At 42.8% G+C, this 19,657-nt stretch overlaps 1 protein-coding gene across 1 annotated transcript in view; it reads right to left on the minus strand.

The window, feature by feature from the left end:
• The window catches only part of nfasca (neurofascin homolog (chicken) a), a 114,143-nt gene that overhangs the window by 68,684 nt on the left and 25,802 nt on the right, over positions 1 to 19,657 (minus strand). The window contains 1 exon segment of the mRNA XM_022210803.2: positions 8,931 to 9,097. Coding sequence (XP_022066495.2) covers positions 8,931 to 9,024 — 94 coding nt within the window. The 5' untranslated portion in view covers positions 9,025 to 9,097.

The following is a 19,657-nucleotide window of genomic DNA, read 5'->3' on the forward strand; positions in this document are numbered from 1 at the left end:
GGTCATGGGGGTGGAGTCTATCCCAGCTGACTGAGGGTGAAAACAGGAGACACCTGGACAGGTAACAGTCTGTCACAGCGCTACACATAGAGACAAACAATCACACTCACATTCACACATACAGACAATTTAGAACAATCAGTTAACCTCAGCATGTTTCTGAACGGGCTGCACAGTGTCGTAGTGGTTAGCACTTTTGTCTTGCAGCAAGAAGATCCCTGGTTCAAATCCCGGCCTGGGCCTGGGATCTTTCTGCATGGAGTTTGCATGTTCTCCCTGTGCATGCGTGGGTTTTCTCCGGGTACTCCGGCTTCCTCCCACAGTCCAAAAATATGCTGAGGTTAATTGGTTACTCTAAATTGTCCGTAGGTGTGAATGTGAGTGTGATTGTGTGTCTGTGTATGTAGCCCTGTGACAGACTGGTGACCTGTCCAGGGTGTCCCCTGCCTTCACCCGAGTCAGCTGGGATAGACTCCAGCACCCCCCATGACCCTAGTGAGGATAAAGTTAAAGGTGAAAGGGATAAAGGGAGGATAAAGGATAAAGGGGTGTGTATATATATATATATATATATATATATAGAGAGAGAGAGAGAGAGAGAGAGAATGTTTGTGGACTGTGAGAGGAAGCTAGAGAACCTGGAGAAAAGCTACACATGTACAGGAGAACATGGAGACTCCATGAAGGAAGATCCCAGGAAGACCGGGACACAAACCGGGGATCTTCTAGCTGTAAGGCGACGGTGCTAACCACCGAGCTTGTGTGCAGCAGTATAAAATATGCTATTGCAAAAACAGATTAATATGATATAAATATGGGATAAATCATAGTTTCTAACATTCTTAACCAGTGAAGCTGGGCTCAGCCTGAGGACGGTTGCATTGTAACAAGATATTAAACTGCAGCAAAGTTTTATTATTATTATTATTCACATGTCATTTTGTTACCTAATAGATTCAAAATTGTAGAGCAAACAGTGGAAAACACCTGTGAATAACCTGAGACTAAGTGTGAATTAAGCTTCTCTGTGATGTTTTTGGACTAACATCGAAGCTGAAATATAGAAAAAGCTTTTCCTAAATCACTTCAAACAACTGAAAGTAAAGCTGCTGGTGTGTGTATCCGTGTTGAAAGTGAAACAGAAACATTAAGTCTGAGTCAGTTCCTTCACCTCGTAGGATTGACTTTAATGGATGAGTAACCAGGATGAAAACTCACACATGCAGCCGACACGTTTAGCTGCTGTCAGTTTAATGGACAGAGTGCATGTCAGAAAGGGGCTATAGTGTTTATGAGCAGACATATCTATATTAGTTACAACAAAATGAGAGTGGCTATATCTATAATGACACAGAAACAGTGACTGGAGACTCACCTGTAAGATGATCCACATCAGCAAAGGATGAGCAGTGAGGAGAAGAAGACAACATGTCAGTGAACTTTAGAGTGGAACAAACTGTCATGTTTATTATCATAGAACAGAAGGGAAGCAGAACCATAATTAATACCTGTCCACCTGCATTTAGAAGGCCTCCAGGTCTACTAACTAAAAGCCCAATGCTTTTTTTAAACAACTGATGCTTCTGATAGTTGTGAAAGTATTTGGGATCTATTTTAAGCACTTTGATAAAACAGGAAGTGTCCCTCTGACTAGATTCTCTATAGGATTCTATTTTTCTTTTATTAGCGATCAATGAAATTTAACTGTGGAAGATTTCAAAAATATAATGAAAAATAAGAAAAACAGATTTAAATGTCATTTATTTGTATATTCTTATCTTACTGCTGTTGACTTGTAAATACACTGAGTAAGATAAGATAAGATAGACTTTATTAATCTCACAAAGGAGAAATTTAACATTACAGGGCTCTTAGAAACAAAAAACAGAGGAGTGCAAAAGTCACGAAAGTGCAAGAACAAGATAATAAATATTGCACATAACAACTACACAGTAGTGTTCTACAGTCTGATGGCAGTGGGGATGAAGGACCTGTGGTAGCGCTCCTTCTTGCACTGAGGGTGTCTGAGTCTCGTGCTAAAGGAGCTGCTCAGCTCCACTACAGTCCGGTGCAGTGGGTGGGAGCTGTTGTCCATGATGGATGAGAGCTTGGTCAACATCCTCCTCTCACCCACATCCATCACAGAGTCCAGTGGGCAGCCCAGGACAGAGCTGGCCCTCTTGGTCAGCTTGTTCAGTCTCTTCATGTCCCGCTCTGTGCTGCCCGGGGCCCAGCAGACGACAGCGTAGAGGAAAGCAGAGGCTACCACAGTGTCATAGAAAGTCCTTAGTAGAGGTCTGCACACTCCGAAGGACCTCAGCCTCCTCAGAAGGTGGAGGCGACTCTGGCCCTTCTTGTACAGAGCATCGGTGTTGTGGGACCAGTCCAGTTTATTGTTGAGGTGAACACCCAGGTACTTGAAACTGTCCACTGTTTCAATGTCCTGCCCCTGGATGTTCACTGGTGGATGTGGGAGTGTCCTTCTCCTGAAGTCGACCACCATCTCCTTTGTCTTACTGGTGTTGAGGCACAGATGGTTGCGCTCACACCAGTCCACAAAGTCCATGATGACCGACCGATACTCCAGCTCGTTCCCCTCAGACACACGGCCCACAATGGCGGAGTGATCAGAGAACTTCTGGAGATGGCAGCTGTCCGTGTTGTAGGTGAAGTCCGAGGTGTAGATGGTGAAGAGGAAGGGCGAGAGGACGGTGCCCTGGGGCGCCCCCGTGCTGCAGACTACCACCTCTGACTCACAGCCGCACGTACTGTGGACGGTCAGTGAGGTAGTCAGTGGTCCAGGCAGCGAGATGTCCATCCACTCCCGCGTCCACCAGCTTCCCCCGCAGCAGCGCCGGCCTGATGGTGTTGAAGGCGCTGGAGAAGTCAAAGAACATGACTCTCACAGCGCTGCCGGCGCTCTCCAGGTGAGTGAGGGCTCGCTGCAGCAGGTAGATGACGGCGTCTTCTACCCCCATGTTGGACCTGTAGGCAAACTGCAGCGGGTCCAGGTCGGAGCTCACCACTGAGCAGAGATAGTGGAGGAGGAGCCTCTCCATGGTCTTCATGAGGTGGGAGGTGAGGGCGACAGGTCTGTAGTGGGCCAGTTCCTTGGCGTGAGCTGTTTTAGGGACTGGGACCACACAGGAGGTCTTCCACAGGATGGGGACCCGCTCCAGGCTGAGGCTCAGGTTGTAGAGGTGGCAGAGGACCTCACAGAGCTGGTCCGAGCAGGTCCTCAGCAGCCTGGGACTGATGCCGTCTGGTCCAGCAGATTTCCTCTGCTTCAGTCGCCTCAGCTCTCTCCTCACCTGGTCCGGTGTGAAGGAGAGGGGAGAGTGAGGGGGGGAGTGAGGTGGGCTCCAGGGGGTGGGACTAGTTCGTGTGGGTGAGTTGGGGGCCGGTGAAGGTGTCGCAGGAAGGGGAGGGTCTGCTGGGCTGGGGATGTGTGAAGAGGGGGGAGCAGGAAAGGGGGCAGAGGGGGTGGGGGGAGAGTCAAATCTGTTAAAGTAACAGTTCAGCTCGTCCGCCCTGCGCTGGTCTCCATCAGCTGTCCCTCTGGTACTCTGTCCATGTCCAGAAATGTTCTTAAGTCCTCTCCACACGTCCCACGCGTTGTTCTGGACCAGCTTCTCCTCCAGCCTCTTCCCATAGTCCTTCTTGGCCCTTCTGATCCGCCACTGGAGCTCACGCTGCACTCTCTTCTGCTCCTCTCTGTCCCCTGAGATGAAAGCCCGTTTCTTCTGGTTCAGGAGGGCTTTGAGCTCAGGGGTGACCCAGGGGTGGTTGTTGGAGAAGCACCGTACCGTCCGAGTTGGCACAGTGCTGTCCACGCAGAAGTTGATGTAATCTGTGATGCAGTGCGTGAGGCCATCGATGTCGTCTCCATGAGGACTGTAGAGCAGCTCCAGTCTGTGGTCTGGAAACAGTCTCTGAGTCTCTCACTGGCCTCATCTGTCCATGCCTTCACAGTTCTCTTCTGCACAGGTCCTCTTCTCACCTTGGGTGTGTAGTGGGGGAGCAGATGAACCAGGTTGTGGTCCGAGCGGCCCAGTGGGGGGAGGGGGGCAGCGGTGTAGGCGCCTTTCACGTTCACATACAGTAAGTCCAGTGTCTTATCACCCTGTGTGTGACACGTGACATACTGTGTGAAAGTAGGGAGAAAGGCAGAGAGGGAGGCGTAGAGGGAGTAGCAGAAATATTTACCTTCCAGACTGCTTGAGGTTGAACTCTCTCCCACTGACACTAAATCACATACACACGTGGACAAAATTGTTGGTACCCCTCAGTTAAAGAAGGAAAAACCCACAATTCTCACTGAAATCACTTGAAACTCACAAAAGTAACAATAAATAAAAATGTATTGAAAATTAAATAATCAAAAACAGCCATCACTTTTGAATTGTTGATTAACATAATTATTTAAAAAAACAAACTAATGAAACAGGCCTGGACAAAAATGATGGTACCTCTATAAAAGATTGAAAACTATTTGACCAGAGTGACATGATTAACTCAGGTGTGTCATTTAATTGACATCACAGGTGTTTCCAAACTCATAATCAGTCAGTCTGCCTATTTAAAGGGAGACAAGTAGTCACCCTGCTGTTTGGTGAAAAGGTGTGTACCACACTGAACATGGACAACAGAAAGCGAAGGAGAGAATTGTCCCAGGACATCCGAAAAAAAATGATAGACAAACATCTTAAAGGTAAAGGCTATAAGACCATCTCTAAACAGCTTGAAGTTCCTGTGACAACAGTGGCTCATATTATTCAGAAGTTCAAGACCCACGGGACAGTAGCCAACCTCCCTGGACGTGGCCGCAAGAGGAAAATTGATGACAAATTGAAGAGACGGATCGTTGGAATTGTATCCAAAGAGCCCAGAGCAACCTCCAAAGAAATTAAAGGTGAACTCCAAGGCCAAGGTACATCAGTGTCAGATCGCACCATTCGTCGTTGTTTGAGCCAAAGTGGACTTCATGGGAGACGACCAAGGAGGACACCACTGCTGAAAAAAACTCATAAAAAAGCCAGACTGGAATTTGCAAAAATGCATGTTGACAAGCCACAAAGCTTCTGGGAGAATGTCCTTTGGACAGATGAGACCAAACTGGAGCTTTTTGGTAAGGCACATCAACTCTATGTTCATAGACTCAAAAACCAAGCATACGAAGAAAAGAACACTGTCCCTACGGTGAAACATGGAGGAGGCTCAGTAATGTTTTGGGGCTGCTTTGCTGCATCTGGCACAGGGTGTCTTGAAAGTGTGCAAGGTACGATGAAATCTGAAGACTATCAAGGCATTCTGGAGAGAAATGTGCTGCCTAGTGTCAGAAAGCTTGGTCTCAGTCGCAGGTCATGGGTCTTCCAACAGGACAACGATCCAAAACACACAGCCAAAAACACCCAAGAATGGCTGAGAGAAAAGCGTTGGACTATTCTAAAGTGGCCTTCTATGAGCCCAGATCTGAATCCCATTGAACATATGTGGAAGGAGCAGAAACATGCCATTTGGAGAAGACACCCATCAAACCTGAGACAACTGGAGCTGTTTGCTCATGAGGAGTGGGCCAAAATACCTGTTGACAGCTGCAGAACGCTCATTGACAAATACAGAAATCATTTAATTGCAGTGATTGCCTCAAAAGGTTGTGCAACAAAATATTAAGTTATGGGTACCATCATTTTTGTCCAGCCCTATTTCATTAGTTTGTTTTTTTAAATAATTATGTTAATCAACAATTCAAAAGTGATGGCTGTTTTTGATTATTTAATTTTCAATAAATTTTTATTTATTGTTACTTTTGTGAGTTTCAAGTGATTTCAGTGAGAATTGTGGGTTTTTCCTTCTTTAACTGAGTGGTACCAACAATTTTGTCCACGTGTGTACATGTTGAAGACATCATGTTTCAGGAGCTTGACCTTGTGTTTCTAATGTGTGTGTGTGTGTGTGTGTGTGTGTGTGTGTGTGTGTGTGTGTGTGTGTGTGTGTGTGTGTGTGTGTGTGTGTGTGTGTATGTTAATACTTACCGTGTTAATGTGTGTGTTCTGCTTACATGTCTTCCATGTACACAGTTAGCTACTGATGATGATTGTCTGATTTTTGTTTTCTTCAGTATCTTAAAGACTTATTTAGTGATCTAAAATCTGATCCATCATGAGCCGTGTAGGTGGTGACAGGAAGTGTGTGTGTGAATGTGTGGATGTGTGTGTGTTATGTCGGGCCGTGCAGAAAACCTCCATCAATAAAGGTCAGGAGTGCAGTTTGCTGTGAAGCAGATGAGGAGATAGAAGGAACAGAGGGGGATGGGGCTCTTCCTGTGTCTGTGGAGCCTTTAGGGCTTCAGCTCTGATAGCTGGATCATTACCAACTAAATCTAATGAGCACAGAACTGCTGCCTTCTGGGTCCGACAAACACAACATTATAAATAATGCTTCAATGAGGCACTGAGGAACACATGCACTGTGTATAAGGAGCTATGTTTATAACCACAGATCCATTTTCAAGCATTGTTCTTTGAATAATCTATCATCAATCTATGTTCTGTGCTCTGAATAAAGATCTGATTTAATTGAAGGTTTAAATGATATCTTTATTCAAAACAAAGCAGAGCATGGTCATTTATAGAATTTCTCCTAAACAAATTAAAAACTATGGCTCTCAGTTTATCACAGTGTGGTAATTTGATGAAGCAGAGGTCAGTGGGTTATAGGAGAATTATCCAAATGGTCTCTGGTAAGCAGGAGGCACCGATCAGATCAATAGAGCTTCATAAGGACTGAGTTCAAAGGTCAGGAAGAGAAATATAAAAAATGACGCCATGGGGTTGCACAGAAATAGGACAGCTGACAGCTGTGTGTGTGTGTGTGTGTGTGTGTGTGTGTGTGTGTGTGTGTGTGTGTGTGTGTGTGTGTGTGTGTGTGTGCGTGCGTGCGTGCGTGCGTGCGTGCGTGCGTGCGTGCGTGCGTGCGTGCGTGCGTGCGTGCGTGCGTGTGTGTGCGCGTGCGCGTGTGTGTGTGCGTGTGAAAGGCATGACTTTGTCCTCTGTGCTTTTGTTCACACTTCCCTCAGGAATCCATTTATCAATAGAATCCAGTCAGGCTTTTATTCTGGTTATGATGGACGGGCAGGTATGACAACACAACGCACTGTGTGTATTTGTGTGTGTTTTGGGAATATGTGTGTGTAAAATGCTGGGGTGAGCACGCTGGAATCACTGAAGACCATTTACTGAGACACAAAACAACAAAAACAAGACACAAAATGGCAAAAATGAGATACAAAATGACAAAAACAAAACGACAAAAACGAGACATAAAATGACAAAAACGAGACATAAAATGACAAAAATGAGATACAAAATGACAAAAACAAAACGACAAAAACGAGACATAAAATGACAAAAATGAGATACAAAATGACAAAAACAAAACGACAAAAACGAGACAAAATGACAAAAACGAGACACAAAATGACAAAAAACGAGACACAAAACAACAAAAATGAGACACAAAATGACAAAAACGAGACACAAAATGACAAAAACGAGACACAAAATGACAAAAAACGAGACACAAAACAACAAAAATGAGACACAAAATGACAAAAACGAGACACAAAATGACAAAAACGAGACACAAAACAACAAAAATGAGACAACAAAAACAAGACAAAACAACAAAAATGAGACAAAAAATGACAAAAACAAGACATAAAATGACAAAATGAGACACAATATGACAAAAACAAAACAACAAAAACAAGACAAAACAACAAAAATGAGAGAAAATGACAAAAACAAGACACAAAATGACAAAAACGAGACAACAAAATAAGACAAAACAACAAAATGAGACACAAAATGACAAAACAAAACAACAAAAACGAGACACAAAACAACAAAAGAAGACATGAAATGAAAAAAACTGACATAAATCCGTCTGTTTTAATGTGACCACTGCTACAGCTTCAGCATCATACTGGCTTGATATTTAAAGTGTATTAGTTTCAAGCATTTTCTGTGCATTTTTATCATGTTGTAACAGCTTAACATTATTCACTCATTTCAAAGGGAACCAAACAGTTTACTCTTTGAATGACGTTTATTCTCTTCACTAGTTTGAAGCAAGTCCTTAATATCAAGCTCATGTTCTAAGGAGCAAACTCTAACTTTGCGTAGCAGCTGATCATTTATTGATATTAACATTCAAAGTTAAATGACATGTACTTCAGTCTACCTAAAATCTGAACAGAACTGAAGGAGTTTCTCCAATGATTTAGTATCATACTTCCAAAGGTTGCTAGATTCAAATGGAGCTCTAAAACAATGGATCTACAAATCCCAGTGATGATGTAATCTGATCATCTTTCATCTGTCCTCATCAGCTCACTGGAGGTCTGATCAACACTAACCTGTAGCTTTATCCTCCTCCTCTCCTCATGTTAGGGGAGCTATGTTCTTTCTATCATTAAATTTCTTCTTGCTTTATTACTGCTGCAGTTGGTAGCAGGTCCAGATGGATTTAAACTAAGGATGATTATGATGATGATGACATGATTAGATCTTGGTTCCCCACAGATCAGTGAACCCTTTTCACTTTAATCTATCTTAAGGCTTTCTGTTCCAGTCCTTTTGCTCACCCAACAACGCGGTGTTTCCACTACAAATGATTGTATCTTTAAGGTGTGTATCAGATCCAGATGTAAATACCTGGAAATAAAAGCTGAAATGCTGATCTCTGGACTCATATTCATTGATGTCAAACCCAAATGTTTCAGTCTACAGCAGAAATAAAGGAACTGGACTCACTGGTCAGTACTTCTGGAGGGGCGAGTAGATAAGCCTTTAACCAAATGAATGTTCCAGTTTTATTTTCTTGTGCATTCTGAGTTTAGGTGGTCCTGAAAATGCTCAGTGACTTACCATCTTGTGGGACTTCGATGGGTGCTGCTTCCTGCCACAGCAGCAGCAGTAACGACATTAGAGCCAGGGCTGCATGCCCGCCCTGCCCCAACATCTCTTCCCTCTGATTGGCCGGTCTCGCCCCTCACCTCTCCTGATTAGCTTAGATGGTTCTCCTGACAGAAGCCCTGTGAGTACAGACAGAGACAGATGGTTAGAATGGAGGCGTGTAGTAGAGCGTATCGTGTACATACACTATAAACACTTGTGTAGTTGTGTGTATGAATTCTGGCACTACGACGTGTGCTGGATCTGGCCTACATTCACAGCTGAGTCCCTGTGTGGCTCCCAGGAGAGAGCAGCCTAGAAACAAAGCCAAGGAGAAGATCTGTGGACGGATTCTGAGAGGGAGATCAGGCTGCTTCACAGGAGGACAGAGACGTTCTGCTTCCAAAGCAAGAGCTGAGAATGTTAGCCAAAATGTAACTCTACAAAAACAACAGTCTGAATGAAAGACGATGCTGGGATATCTGAGACAACATTCAGTTCTATAAACAGCAGGAAAGTGACAGCAAATGGTTTAAGATCTGTTTGTCACCAGCAGTAGGAAATGGGCTGTAGTTGACATTTCAAAGCTCAAGAGGCTCTGCTATCTATTCTACTATATCTATCTATGTATGTATCTATAGTCTATCTATCTGTATATCTATTTTTCAGAATGCAGCAGGAGGTTTTGTAGTGGAGGGATTTCTAGTGGACATGTGAGACATCATATTTCAGCATCTGCCCCAATACCACAGATGTATGTAGAGGCTGTAGAAATAAATCTGTGGTTGAGCCAAAGATTCCAAATGAACAGCCCTGGACTACTTTCAGGATCATTTTACTGCCTATATGTTGAAGCTCTTATCTATCAAGATCTCCCATCATTTGTATGATGATACTTGCATACTGTTTTGTGAAATGATGTTTCAGATCATGTGATGACCGTAAAATGCTGGCAGTAGAGATATCATTTCATAGCTGTGTAGGGAGATGGTCTAAAATCTGGCAATTTCCAAACCATGATGATCAGACGCTAGAATGTGTTAGAATTTTAAAAATATGTGTACTTGTTGTTTAATCAAAGTATTCAATCACAGGTCTTCAGATACAGCAGCCCACCCTAAAACAAGGGGGTCTGTCTGTCTGTCTGTCACCAACATTCCTCAAAAAGAAATTATAAAATTTTCAAGGAAGGTCAGAAATGGCAAAAGGACTAACTGATTAGATTTTATCAGTGATGCAGCTTATAGTCTGGATCCACGGATTAGTTAAAGATTTCTGTATCATTGCTAGATAGCAGCATGGTGTCACTGTAACCATGGCAACAAGTGAACACTACATCAGCTGATTGTGATCCTACTATGAATCCACCACTGAGGACCACGAATGGTTTAAAGATTTCATCCATCAGAAATCATCCAAAGACTGAGCAGCTCTGGAGGAGAAGTGCTCTCTGAAGGCTTTTCCTGTTTTGTTGTGTGTTATGTGAGTAGCAGGAGAGTGAAAATGGGTAAAAAAAAAACAGCAAAGATATTATTCTGCAGAGGTTTGATTTATCTTCATACCTTCATGAATAATTACAAATCTCTGACTCTGCTGTTTCTTGTGATATGACACTAATATGTCATACCAGTTACTACCACAGACATTCTCTAAACGTCATCTTATTCTGTTCAACTTTACATTTTGTCTTCTCAGTGAGTGAGTTATAAACCTGTACAGATAATTCATACAGACCTTGCTGGAACTCGTAGGTGGATGACAACAGGGACAAAATATTCCTATTTTTCTGCTCTCAGTGGTGGAAACTATTCTGCACATTCCCAGATCCAGCCAAGTGTTCCTCCGACCTCCGCAGGAGAACCAGGTCTGTGTTCTGTTACACCTACAGGACCACCTGCTGGCTGTTAATCCCTATCCACATGCTGTCATCCCCCGCCAAGATCATCCTTCAGTCTGCCTCACATCACACCAGAGCTCAAAGCCACAACAACGGAATAAATGAAGCCTATGATGAAGTGGGAGTGTGGGGGTGGGTTTCTACCATAAGGCTGCCATTTCAAATCTCCCAAACAATGTGACATAACACCGTGTTACACTGGGTACACTCAGTCTGCTGTGACAGAATCAACTGTATAAATGCATTTTTAAGAAACTCCATTACAATTATCATAAACAGTACAGTGAAAAATGAAAACCTCTGTTAAAATGAATGAGACAATTAGCATAATTAGCATGTAGAAATGCATTATTATCATTATTAACTTACTATCAAGTGAAGCAAGACTGTAATTTTTGAAAAAAGGCACAATACATTCTATTCTTTTCTTGAATTGATAGACAAACTGTTGCTCAGTTGAACACACTCAGAGCTTTTACTGCTACAGCCTCATTTACTAACACTGCACCTGACTTCAGTTTTTGTATACACTGCGTGGAAAAGTTTGGTGTCACTGAGACAATTTCACGTTTTCCATGAAAACTCCCTCTTTTATTCATGTGCTAACATAATTGTTCAAGGGTTTTCTAACCATCAATGAGCCTTTCAGCACCATTAGCTAACACAATGTAGCATTAGAACACAGGAGTGATGGTTGCTGGAAATGTTCCTCTGTACCCCTATGGAGATTGTTCTGCCCTGAGTAGTTTGAATAGACATTGAGTTAATTGCTACAATACATTTTATATTGTTCGATGCAGAACACTGTTCAGGCTGTGCATTTATTTTGACATTGCAAAGTAGCAGGAAACAGGAAGTGGTAAGCAGAAAAACAGGAAGTAGATCGGTAAGCTGTGGAGAGGTCATGATAGCATGTGCATTTTTCTGCTGTCTAACTCAGCTCAATCCTGCCTGTGTGTCCCTCAGGAAGCAATGACTGTAAGAAATGACTGTTTATTAGGGCTGGCCCGAATACTGGTTTCTGGCCTCCGAATATTCGGGCCCTATTAAAGACGAATATCTGGATATTCGTTCCGCCCCGTAACGTCCGACCGAGGGGGCGGTGGAGACGGCCTGAATAGTCGGAACCGTTCGTCTGGTCTCCCGGGTCCACATTTTGCCCTCGTTTAGTCTTTAGTTAAACTGAAGAATTCCCAAACACCGGTCTTCAGCATCTTGTCTTGTGTTTATGCAACGAAGTGAAGCATGACGTCAGAGTCTGCAGCCACCCGGCCATTCAGGTGGTGTTTACAAACACGAATGGAGGAGCCGAGATGAGCCGAATGCGCAGGGAAGAGACGAGCTCCGAATATTTTCGTCTGGGGGGAGGAGGAGGTGATCACATACACATATGCAGTCTGCGCGAATGGGTACAATTTATTACTGGACCGTGGACCCGTAAACAGTAATTTTTTACTGGACCGAAACAGTTTTTACTGGACCGAATATTTTATGCATACCATACCATGGATTATGGTATGTAATATCATAATCCATGAAATAATCTACCATACTCTCATAACAACAGACAAATCTAGCTCAGCATCCACCCTCTCTCATTATACACCTGGTAAATTACCATCTACATGCACTGTCACCGTCACTACACCCTTCAGCACCATTCTACCATACCACCATCCACTTTTACCATTGAATTACTCACCATACACGTCCAATTTGACCAGAAAAATAGCTCTCAGCTTCGTTTTGGCGCTGCTTTCACATGCTCCTGCTGAAACTTGAATTTGTACTCAGGGATGGGAATTTTCCGCGGATCCCCGCGGATTTCATTTTAAGTTTGAACACTTTATTGTCACTGATACTCCTGTGAGATGGTAACGACGTTAACGATAGCTTGCTAACGACGTTAACAAGCTGTCGTTCGATTGTAAACGGCCCAGCAATTGGAAGTTGCTGCGCCGCCGCCGCCGCCGCCGCCGCCGCCGCACACAGGAAAAAAATTGCACCGGACATGAGACCGGTAATGTAGTAAGTTTTACCGGACTTTTGGTACACAAATCGGATTTGACCGATGGTCCGACGTCATTGGCGCACACTGTATATGTGTATATGTTATAGACATGTGTGTATATGTTTATGTGATCACAGGACGAGATGAGCCGATGTGGGCAGAAGGCGGAGGGAAGACAGTAACGCTGCATATTCTTTCCGCCCGATGACGTCCGACGGCGGGGGGGGGGGGGGTTATTCGGATACCAAAATTAATATCCGGATAGTGCCGTAGCGAATGAATATTCGGATATTCGGGTCCAGCCCTACTGTTAATTACACATGTAGTGATCAATATTATTGACTTTGTGGACCAGTTCAGAGTTTATATAATGATAACAATGACCTTGTTATGCCACGTACCTATAGCACAGGTACCTGCCTTATTTTTCATTGAATTTAACTTACTTGTTATTAATAATTAATGTAATTAGTGGCTCATGGTGCTGATGAACACTTTGTTTCTATTTGCTCGTTACTGACACTGCCATGTACTGAGTGTATTTTTATGTTTTTTCTCTTTAGTTTCACTCCAATTCAATGTTGTGGAGGATAATAAAGTAGCAAGACGCTCAATTTCCTGGCTCTTGAAAAGGAGTTTGGCTGGCTGTTGACCTATGTTACCACTTTGGAAGTACAACACATAGCGAGAACAGTACAGAGATATTCCATTAAAAATCAGCTGTTTCCAGCGAGAACAGTCATTTACCACATTAACAGTGTCTACACTGGATTTATCATTCATTTATGCTATCGTCACTGAACAAAAAATAATTTACTTTCAAAAATAAGGGCATTTCTAAGTGAGCCCAAACTTTTGAACAGTAGTGAATGTTCAACAAACTACCTTGAGTTATAAGTCGTCTTTTTCACTGCAGTCAAAGAATTTAGAATGAATTTAGTTTTATATTTACTAATGGAGAAATGTGTGCTTAGATTAGCCATAGGTTTGGACATTGTCTTGTTTTTCTATCATTTTGGACAACTTTTCATTCATTTTAGACAAATTTTAAATCATTCTGGACAATTTTCACCTCATTTATAAGAATTTTTGGGTCAAAGGTTTGTCAATTTGCACAATTTTTGAGTTGCTGTGGACATTTTTTAATGAATTTGAACAAGTCTAAAAGCTGATGTTTTGGCTCAACACACAAAAAATATTATTCAGTTATTTTGAGCTATGACAACTCCTAAAAAATACATCATTATTATAATTTTTATGCTATTTGTGGGTTGTAACCTGAAGTTAAAATGAGTTAATTTACCACTTATTTTACTGTTGTTGGTTTGTTTTTGAATCAACACTGAAAAAGCAAGCATGAGCCATTTTTTACCACATGTTCTGATTAGAAATATTCACCATAATAGTTTAAATATAAGACACTAGTTGTTCCTGTAAACTAGGTTAGAAAGTGTGAGGATCAGTACAGAACATCGGACACAGGCTTCTACACAAAGTGCTGCATTATTCTTTGTCAGGTTTCACTCCGTTCGTAGTCTGTCAGCCCCTAAAGTCTGGTTAGTCTACCTGAATGTACACCAACATGTTCCCATGTGTCACAGCAAAGACAGGACTAAGTCCAGAATTTGAGCTCAAAGAGAAAATGAAGTGAATGAAGAACCTGACAGTGACTGGCAGACAGTATTTTCAGTATGATTTCTGTGTGATGAGGAAACTCTCCTCATGGTTTCACAGATGTTAGGGCTGTCTTCTCATCATGGCCATCCCATAGTTGAGCTAATACAGTATTAACTCTCCTGTACAATGACAAGCCTAAAGTCTGTCAGTAGTGCAGCGCTTTGATACAAAGACAGATGAGCTGAGAAGTAATAGAGTTATCTCACAACAGAGGGGACACAGCAGCCTGAGGGCCTGAGGGCAGGAGACGCATTTCACCCTAAACCTGCAAACACCTACTACACACACACACACACACACACACACACACACACACACACACACACACACACATTATGCATAAACCATCTGGTGGTAAGTCAGTCCAGCCCCATACAACTAAAGAGCTAATCTGCCCCTGGGGTGATCAAATCCCAGAACTGGTTGGCATGAGGTGCCAATCATACAAGTACACACACACACACACACCATGCATGGATGCAGAGATACATGTTTCCACATGGATGAAGACACACCCTGACACTCTCTCTCTCCCCTCAGCAAACAGCACATATCTCTGCTAGCCAGCTGTTGTGAAACCTGACCAGTGTTCCCCGATCTCTGTTAATTACTGAAGTCAACACACACACACACACACACACACACACACACACACACACACACACACACACACACACACACACCAGAAGAGAACGAGGATGGGGGATTAGGAAAAGAGCATTCCTCACGGTCCAATACAAGCCTTAAGACAGGAATCCACTTTGAATTGCAGATCTGTTCCAAGACAAACGTCATGGAGTGAGAGGAATCAAAATAAAGAGGAAAAAGAGGATGTCAGAGTAAAAGCTCTGAAATAGGTCAGCGCTAACTGCACCTCTCTCCACTCTGCAGTGCATTATACATGATAGTACAAACTGATGCATGAGGCTGAATGCACAGGAATCCCCAGAAAAGGGGTCAGTGAGCGGCTCATAGTGCTGGGGTTTCAGAAGAATTCATGTCAAACGATTGATACATTCTGCTCAGAAATGCTGCCACAATTATATCCAACATTTACATGACAAGTACAAAGGCATTTTCCAGCCCCACAGCTGCCTATATGTTACAGATTTGTCTATTATTTCAACATCCTTAAGCTTGTAACACTGGTATCAGTGTAGAGGGTGGAGAACGGCATCGTTTCTCACATGAACCATGTGTGGTCGCTGTGCCACATCCTGGGAGTCACGTCTTTCTGCTGCAGCGGTGTTTCTTCCTGACTGTTCTGGAGGTGGAATCTTGTTAGAGCAGGCTTTGTGGCATTTATGTCTTCTGAGATGGGTGTCCTTGTCAGATTAAGTAATTATAGTGTCTTTAATTCACTTGGTCACAACATGTCAGACTACACACTGAAACCAACCACTGTTTCAGTTACATTTCATTTACTATATAGGCGCACCAATTCACAGCATATGTCCTTTCAGGTGAAGATCTGACAAATTACAAACAGAGAACTCAACAATCCAAAGCTTCTTTCACAGAGGAAGGAACCAAACTTCATGTTGTTACACAATAAGTATGACTAGGAAACGAGATCTAAGTCAGACATCTATTTTTATTGACCAACTTTGATATTCCAGATGTTAGATATTCCTATCCACCTCCCACCTGGTCAGCACGTGTCTGTGTGGCTGATAATACTCATTTTTAAGCTGCTCGTTTTTAGGAACTCAGTGGCGGGGCAGAAACAACCAGTTAGCATTCAGTCCTCGCTCTGTGGAGCTGAGCACCAGCAGGCCTGTTCTCAGGTCAGTGTGTAGGACAACAGCTTCACTGCAGGGTGGTCTGCAGGACTCACATCCATGCAGCGGAGCTCAGAGCTGCAGGTTTGCTTTGGCTGGCTGTTCTGAAAGAATTAAAGTGTACTGCGTGTTGCTTCACATTTCTAGTTGACCTAGCTACATACTTTAGTTTACAGATGTGCACACACACGGTAATTGTACAGACGAACCCAAACACAACCAGGTCACACTCATCTGACCTCAGGCCTACATCATACAGGAAGTTCTCCTCCAAACCTGATGTTATTCAGGGCATAATAGAGCCCATTAAACTAATAGATGAAACTTGTCTGGCTGCTCCCTTCTGCCTGTCACGCTGGAGGCTCTAACAGAGACAGATTGGCCTGTTGCAAGCCATTTCTAAAAATAACACGTTCATTTGGATCATGAGAATCCGGGCATCAGAGAGCACTGTTTAGTGACCTTAGATGAATCTTGCCAGGAGCACGTTCAGACCGTAAATCATGACACAGAAACATAAAAATGTTAACCTACTTCTAGAAGTGATGGGAAATTAGCATAAATTTGTTAATTGAGAATTGTTCACTGAATTTCATAGACCTGCTTTCATTATTTAAGATGAGAGGGTTATTTCTGTACAAAAGAGTCCTGGTCATTAATGAGACTCAGTACAGGAAGGTTTTTAGGGTAAACCATATTCAGAATGCAGAAGGAACAAATTCATCTTCAGACACATTATTTGAACACAGACTTTGTGTTTCTTTATCAGAGGTCACTTAAAATGCAAAGACAAACTCTTCACCATAGAATGTGAAGGCTAGCGTGATTAACAAGATGGAAGCTCAATCCTTAATTAGCAGTTGGAGGGTTTATTTTGGAACTGTTTCATGATTATGTCTGAAGTGTCTTTACTTGGAAGGAATTTTCCATGTGAGGTAAAACAGCTGGTTTTACACTCAAATCTTTGACTTTTGCTAATGTGGTGGAAACATGGACTCCAACAATGACTCGGATTGTTTTCTTGGCGGCATGGCTCAGTGGGTAGAGTGGCCGTCTTGTAACTGGAAGGTTGCTGGTTCGATCCTCGGCCCATCGTGCTCATGTCGAGGTGTCCCTTAGCAAGACACCTAACCCCTAATTGCTCCTGGTGGGTCATGGTTAGCGCCTTGCATGGCAGCTTCTACCATCAGTGTGTGAATGGGTAAATGTGACATATCATGTAAAGCGCTTTGGATAAAAGCGTTATATAAATACAACCATTTACCATTTAGTTTAAATGGAGCTATTTACCAAAGAGTCCATCCATGTCCATGAAATTATGAGTGATTAAACATATGATTGAAACATCGCATAATTACCCTAGTGAATGATTTTCTCCACTACATCCTCTTTTAATTGACCCACGTGCAGTGATCCAGTAGGAGCTGTGCCTGGTCCCTGTCCAGACATATTCAGGTATATTCTCATCCTGAACGCGCTGCACACAAACACTCACTCACAATGACTCCATTGTTCCAACACTGGTGGATTCCATTAGGGTCATTTTGGAAGGATCTGAGGGCTAATGGTGCTCTTCTGGAATAAATATGATGGGGACAGGGCTGATGAATGCTCCAATGTAGATCTGGAGTGTGCATGTTAGTGTGCACGTACACTCAAAAGAAAGGTAGAGCTCCACTCCCACAGGGTGCAGCTGGAAAAAGATCATTTCTGAATAAGAACAGCAGAAGTTTGGACATTATTGTAACACTGTTGTCCTCCATGGAGGATCAAGACTTTTATCAAAAGGTGCTGAAAGAATACAAGAAAATGTAGACCTCAGATACGAAAGGTGTCCTGTCTTTGCTGCGTCTCCAAAAATAAAGCTGATTGTGAATGTAAATGCTGTGTTTGGCTCCACCACAGACATTAACACACTGACTGCCTTCCCAACCGTTCCTGTGACCTCCATATCTACCCCCAAAACAGCCTCACCAAGTCTGTTCTACAGCACGCCCAGAATAGTCCTCCAGCCATCACACACAATTACCCTCAGCACGTACTGCTCCCACAGCTGCTGGAGCGCATGAATAAACAGGCAGCAAACCGTGATAGGTGGTGCTCCCTGTCCTACTCCAACCCCATCTACTAAAACACAGATGCATGATTTAGACATATAAAGCTTTATGAGAGGGTTTCCTGTGTAGATCATCACCCATAGTTTAAAAGTCAGAGCCTGTCAGTGACTGTTCAGACTTCTACATGTGCAGTAAAGAACCACAGCAGTCTGTTAAAGAACTACCTACTGAGGAAATGCTGAAAGCAAAAAGCTCTTTAACTGGACATGTCAACAGACTGAAACACCTTCTAAATTCAGCATTCACCAGCTGGATGTTTTAACTGATGAGTCAGAAGAATATCAGTCATGTAGTGGAATGCAAACATGTGAATAACATTCTTTATTCTGTGGGATTTTTCTAAAGAAGTGAAGCATCTTTTACATGTCACATAAAAATGTCTCTTGCCTTATTCAGTGTTGTGAAAACTACCTGTTCCTCTGGTGATTTCTTCTGTTTTCATTATTATTTGCTGTTAAACTTCAAACTAACTCTAGCACCAAACAAAGACATCCTCAATAAACACAGAATACACGTTTCATTTATTTTTTACTGAACACTTCATATTCATAACAATCATAAGTTTGTGACAGAATTTCAACCCACACTTTTTTGCTAACCTACTTTAATGCAGCTGTTTCTCGGTTTTGTGAGCATGTGCTGCTATTTTCAGGACTTTAACTGGGAGACTCCAAATGTTCTGACTCTCTGAAACCATTCTGAGGTGGACCTAGTTCACATTACAGAGCGGTTTACTCCATTTCTGCCCTCCTGACAACCAGAGGAGACGTCTGACTTGGGACCTTGGTCTGATGTTTTCATCATATTATTATGTGATGATCGGTATACATCCGTCTGTCTGTCTGTCTCTGTCTGTCTGTCTGTCTGTCTGTCTGTCTGTCTGTCTGTCTGTCTGTCTGTCTGTCTGCCTGTCTGTCAGCAACATTACTCAAAAACAGACCAATAGATTTGGATGAAATTTTCATGGAAGGTCAGAAATGACACAAGGACCAAGTGATCAGACTTTGTCACATAACGTACACATGCATAACACACACCTGTGCTCAGCGCAAGGATATTTAGTTTGTGGGTACATCTATATTAAACGGACACATTCTATGTTGCTGTGATTTCCGATCATCAAGAACCAATAAATAAATGCTGCATTTCTGACATATGGAGGAATGAGCAGCCTTGGAGGAGCACTGTCCTCTGAGTGCTTTTCTAGTTCGATAATG

The sequence above is a fragment of the Acanthochromis polyacanthus genome, chromosome 5 (assembly GCF_021347895.1).
Source record: "Acanthochromis polyacanthus isolate Apoly-LR-REF ecotype Palm Island chromosome 5, KAUST_Apoly_ChrSc, whole genome shotgun sequence".
In the NCBI taxonomy this organism is placed as follows: Eukaryota; Metazoa; Chordata; class Actinopteri; family Pomacentridae; genus Acanthochromis; species Acanthochromis polyacanthus.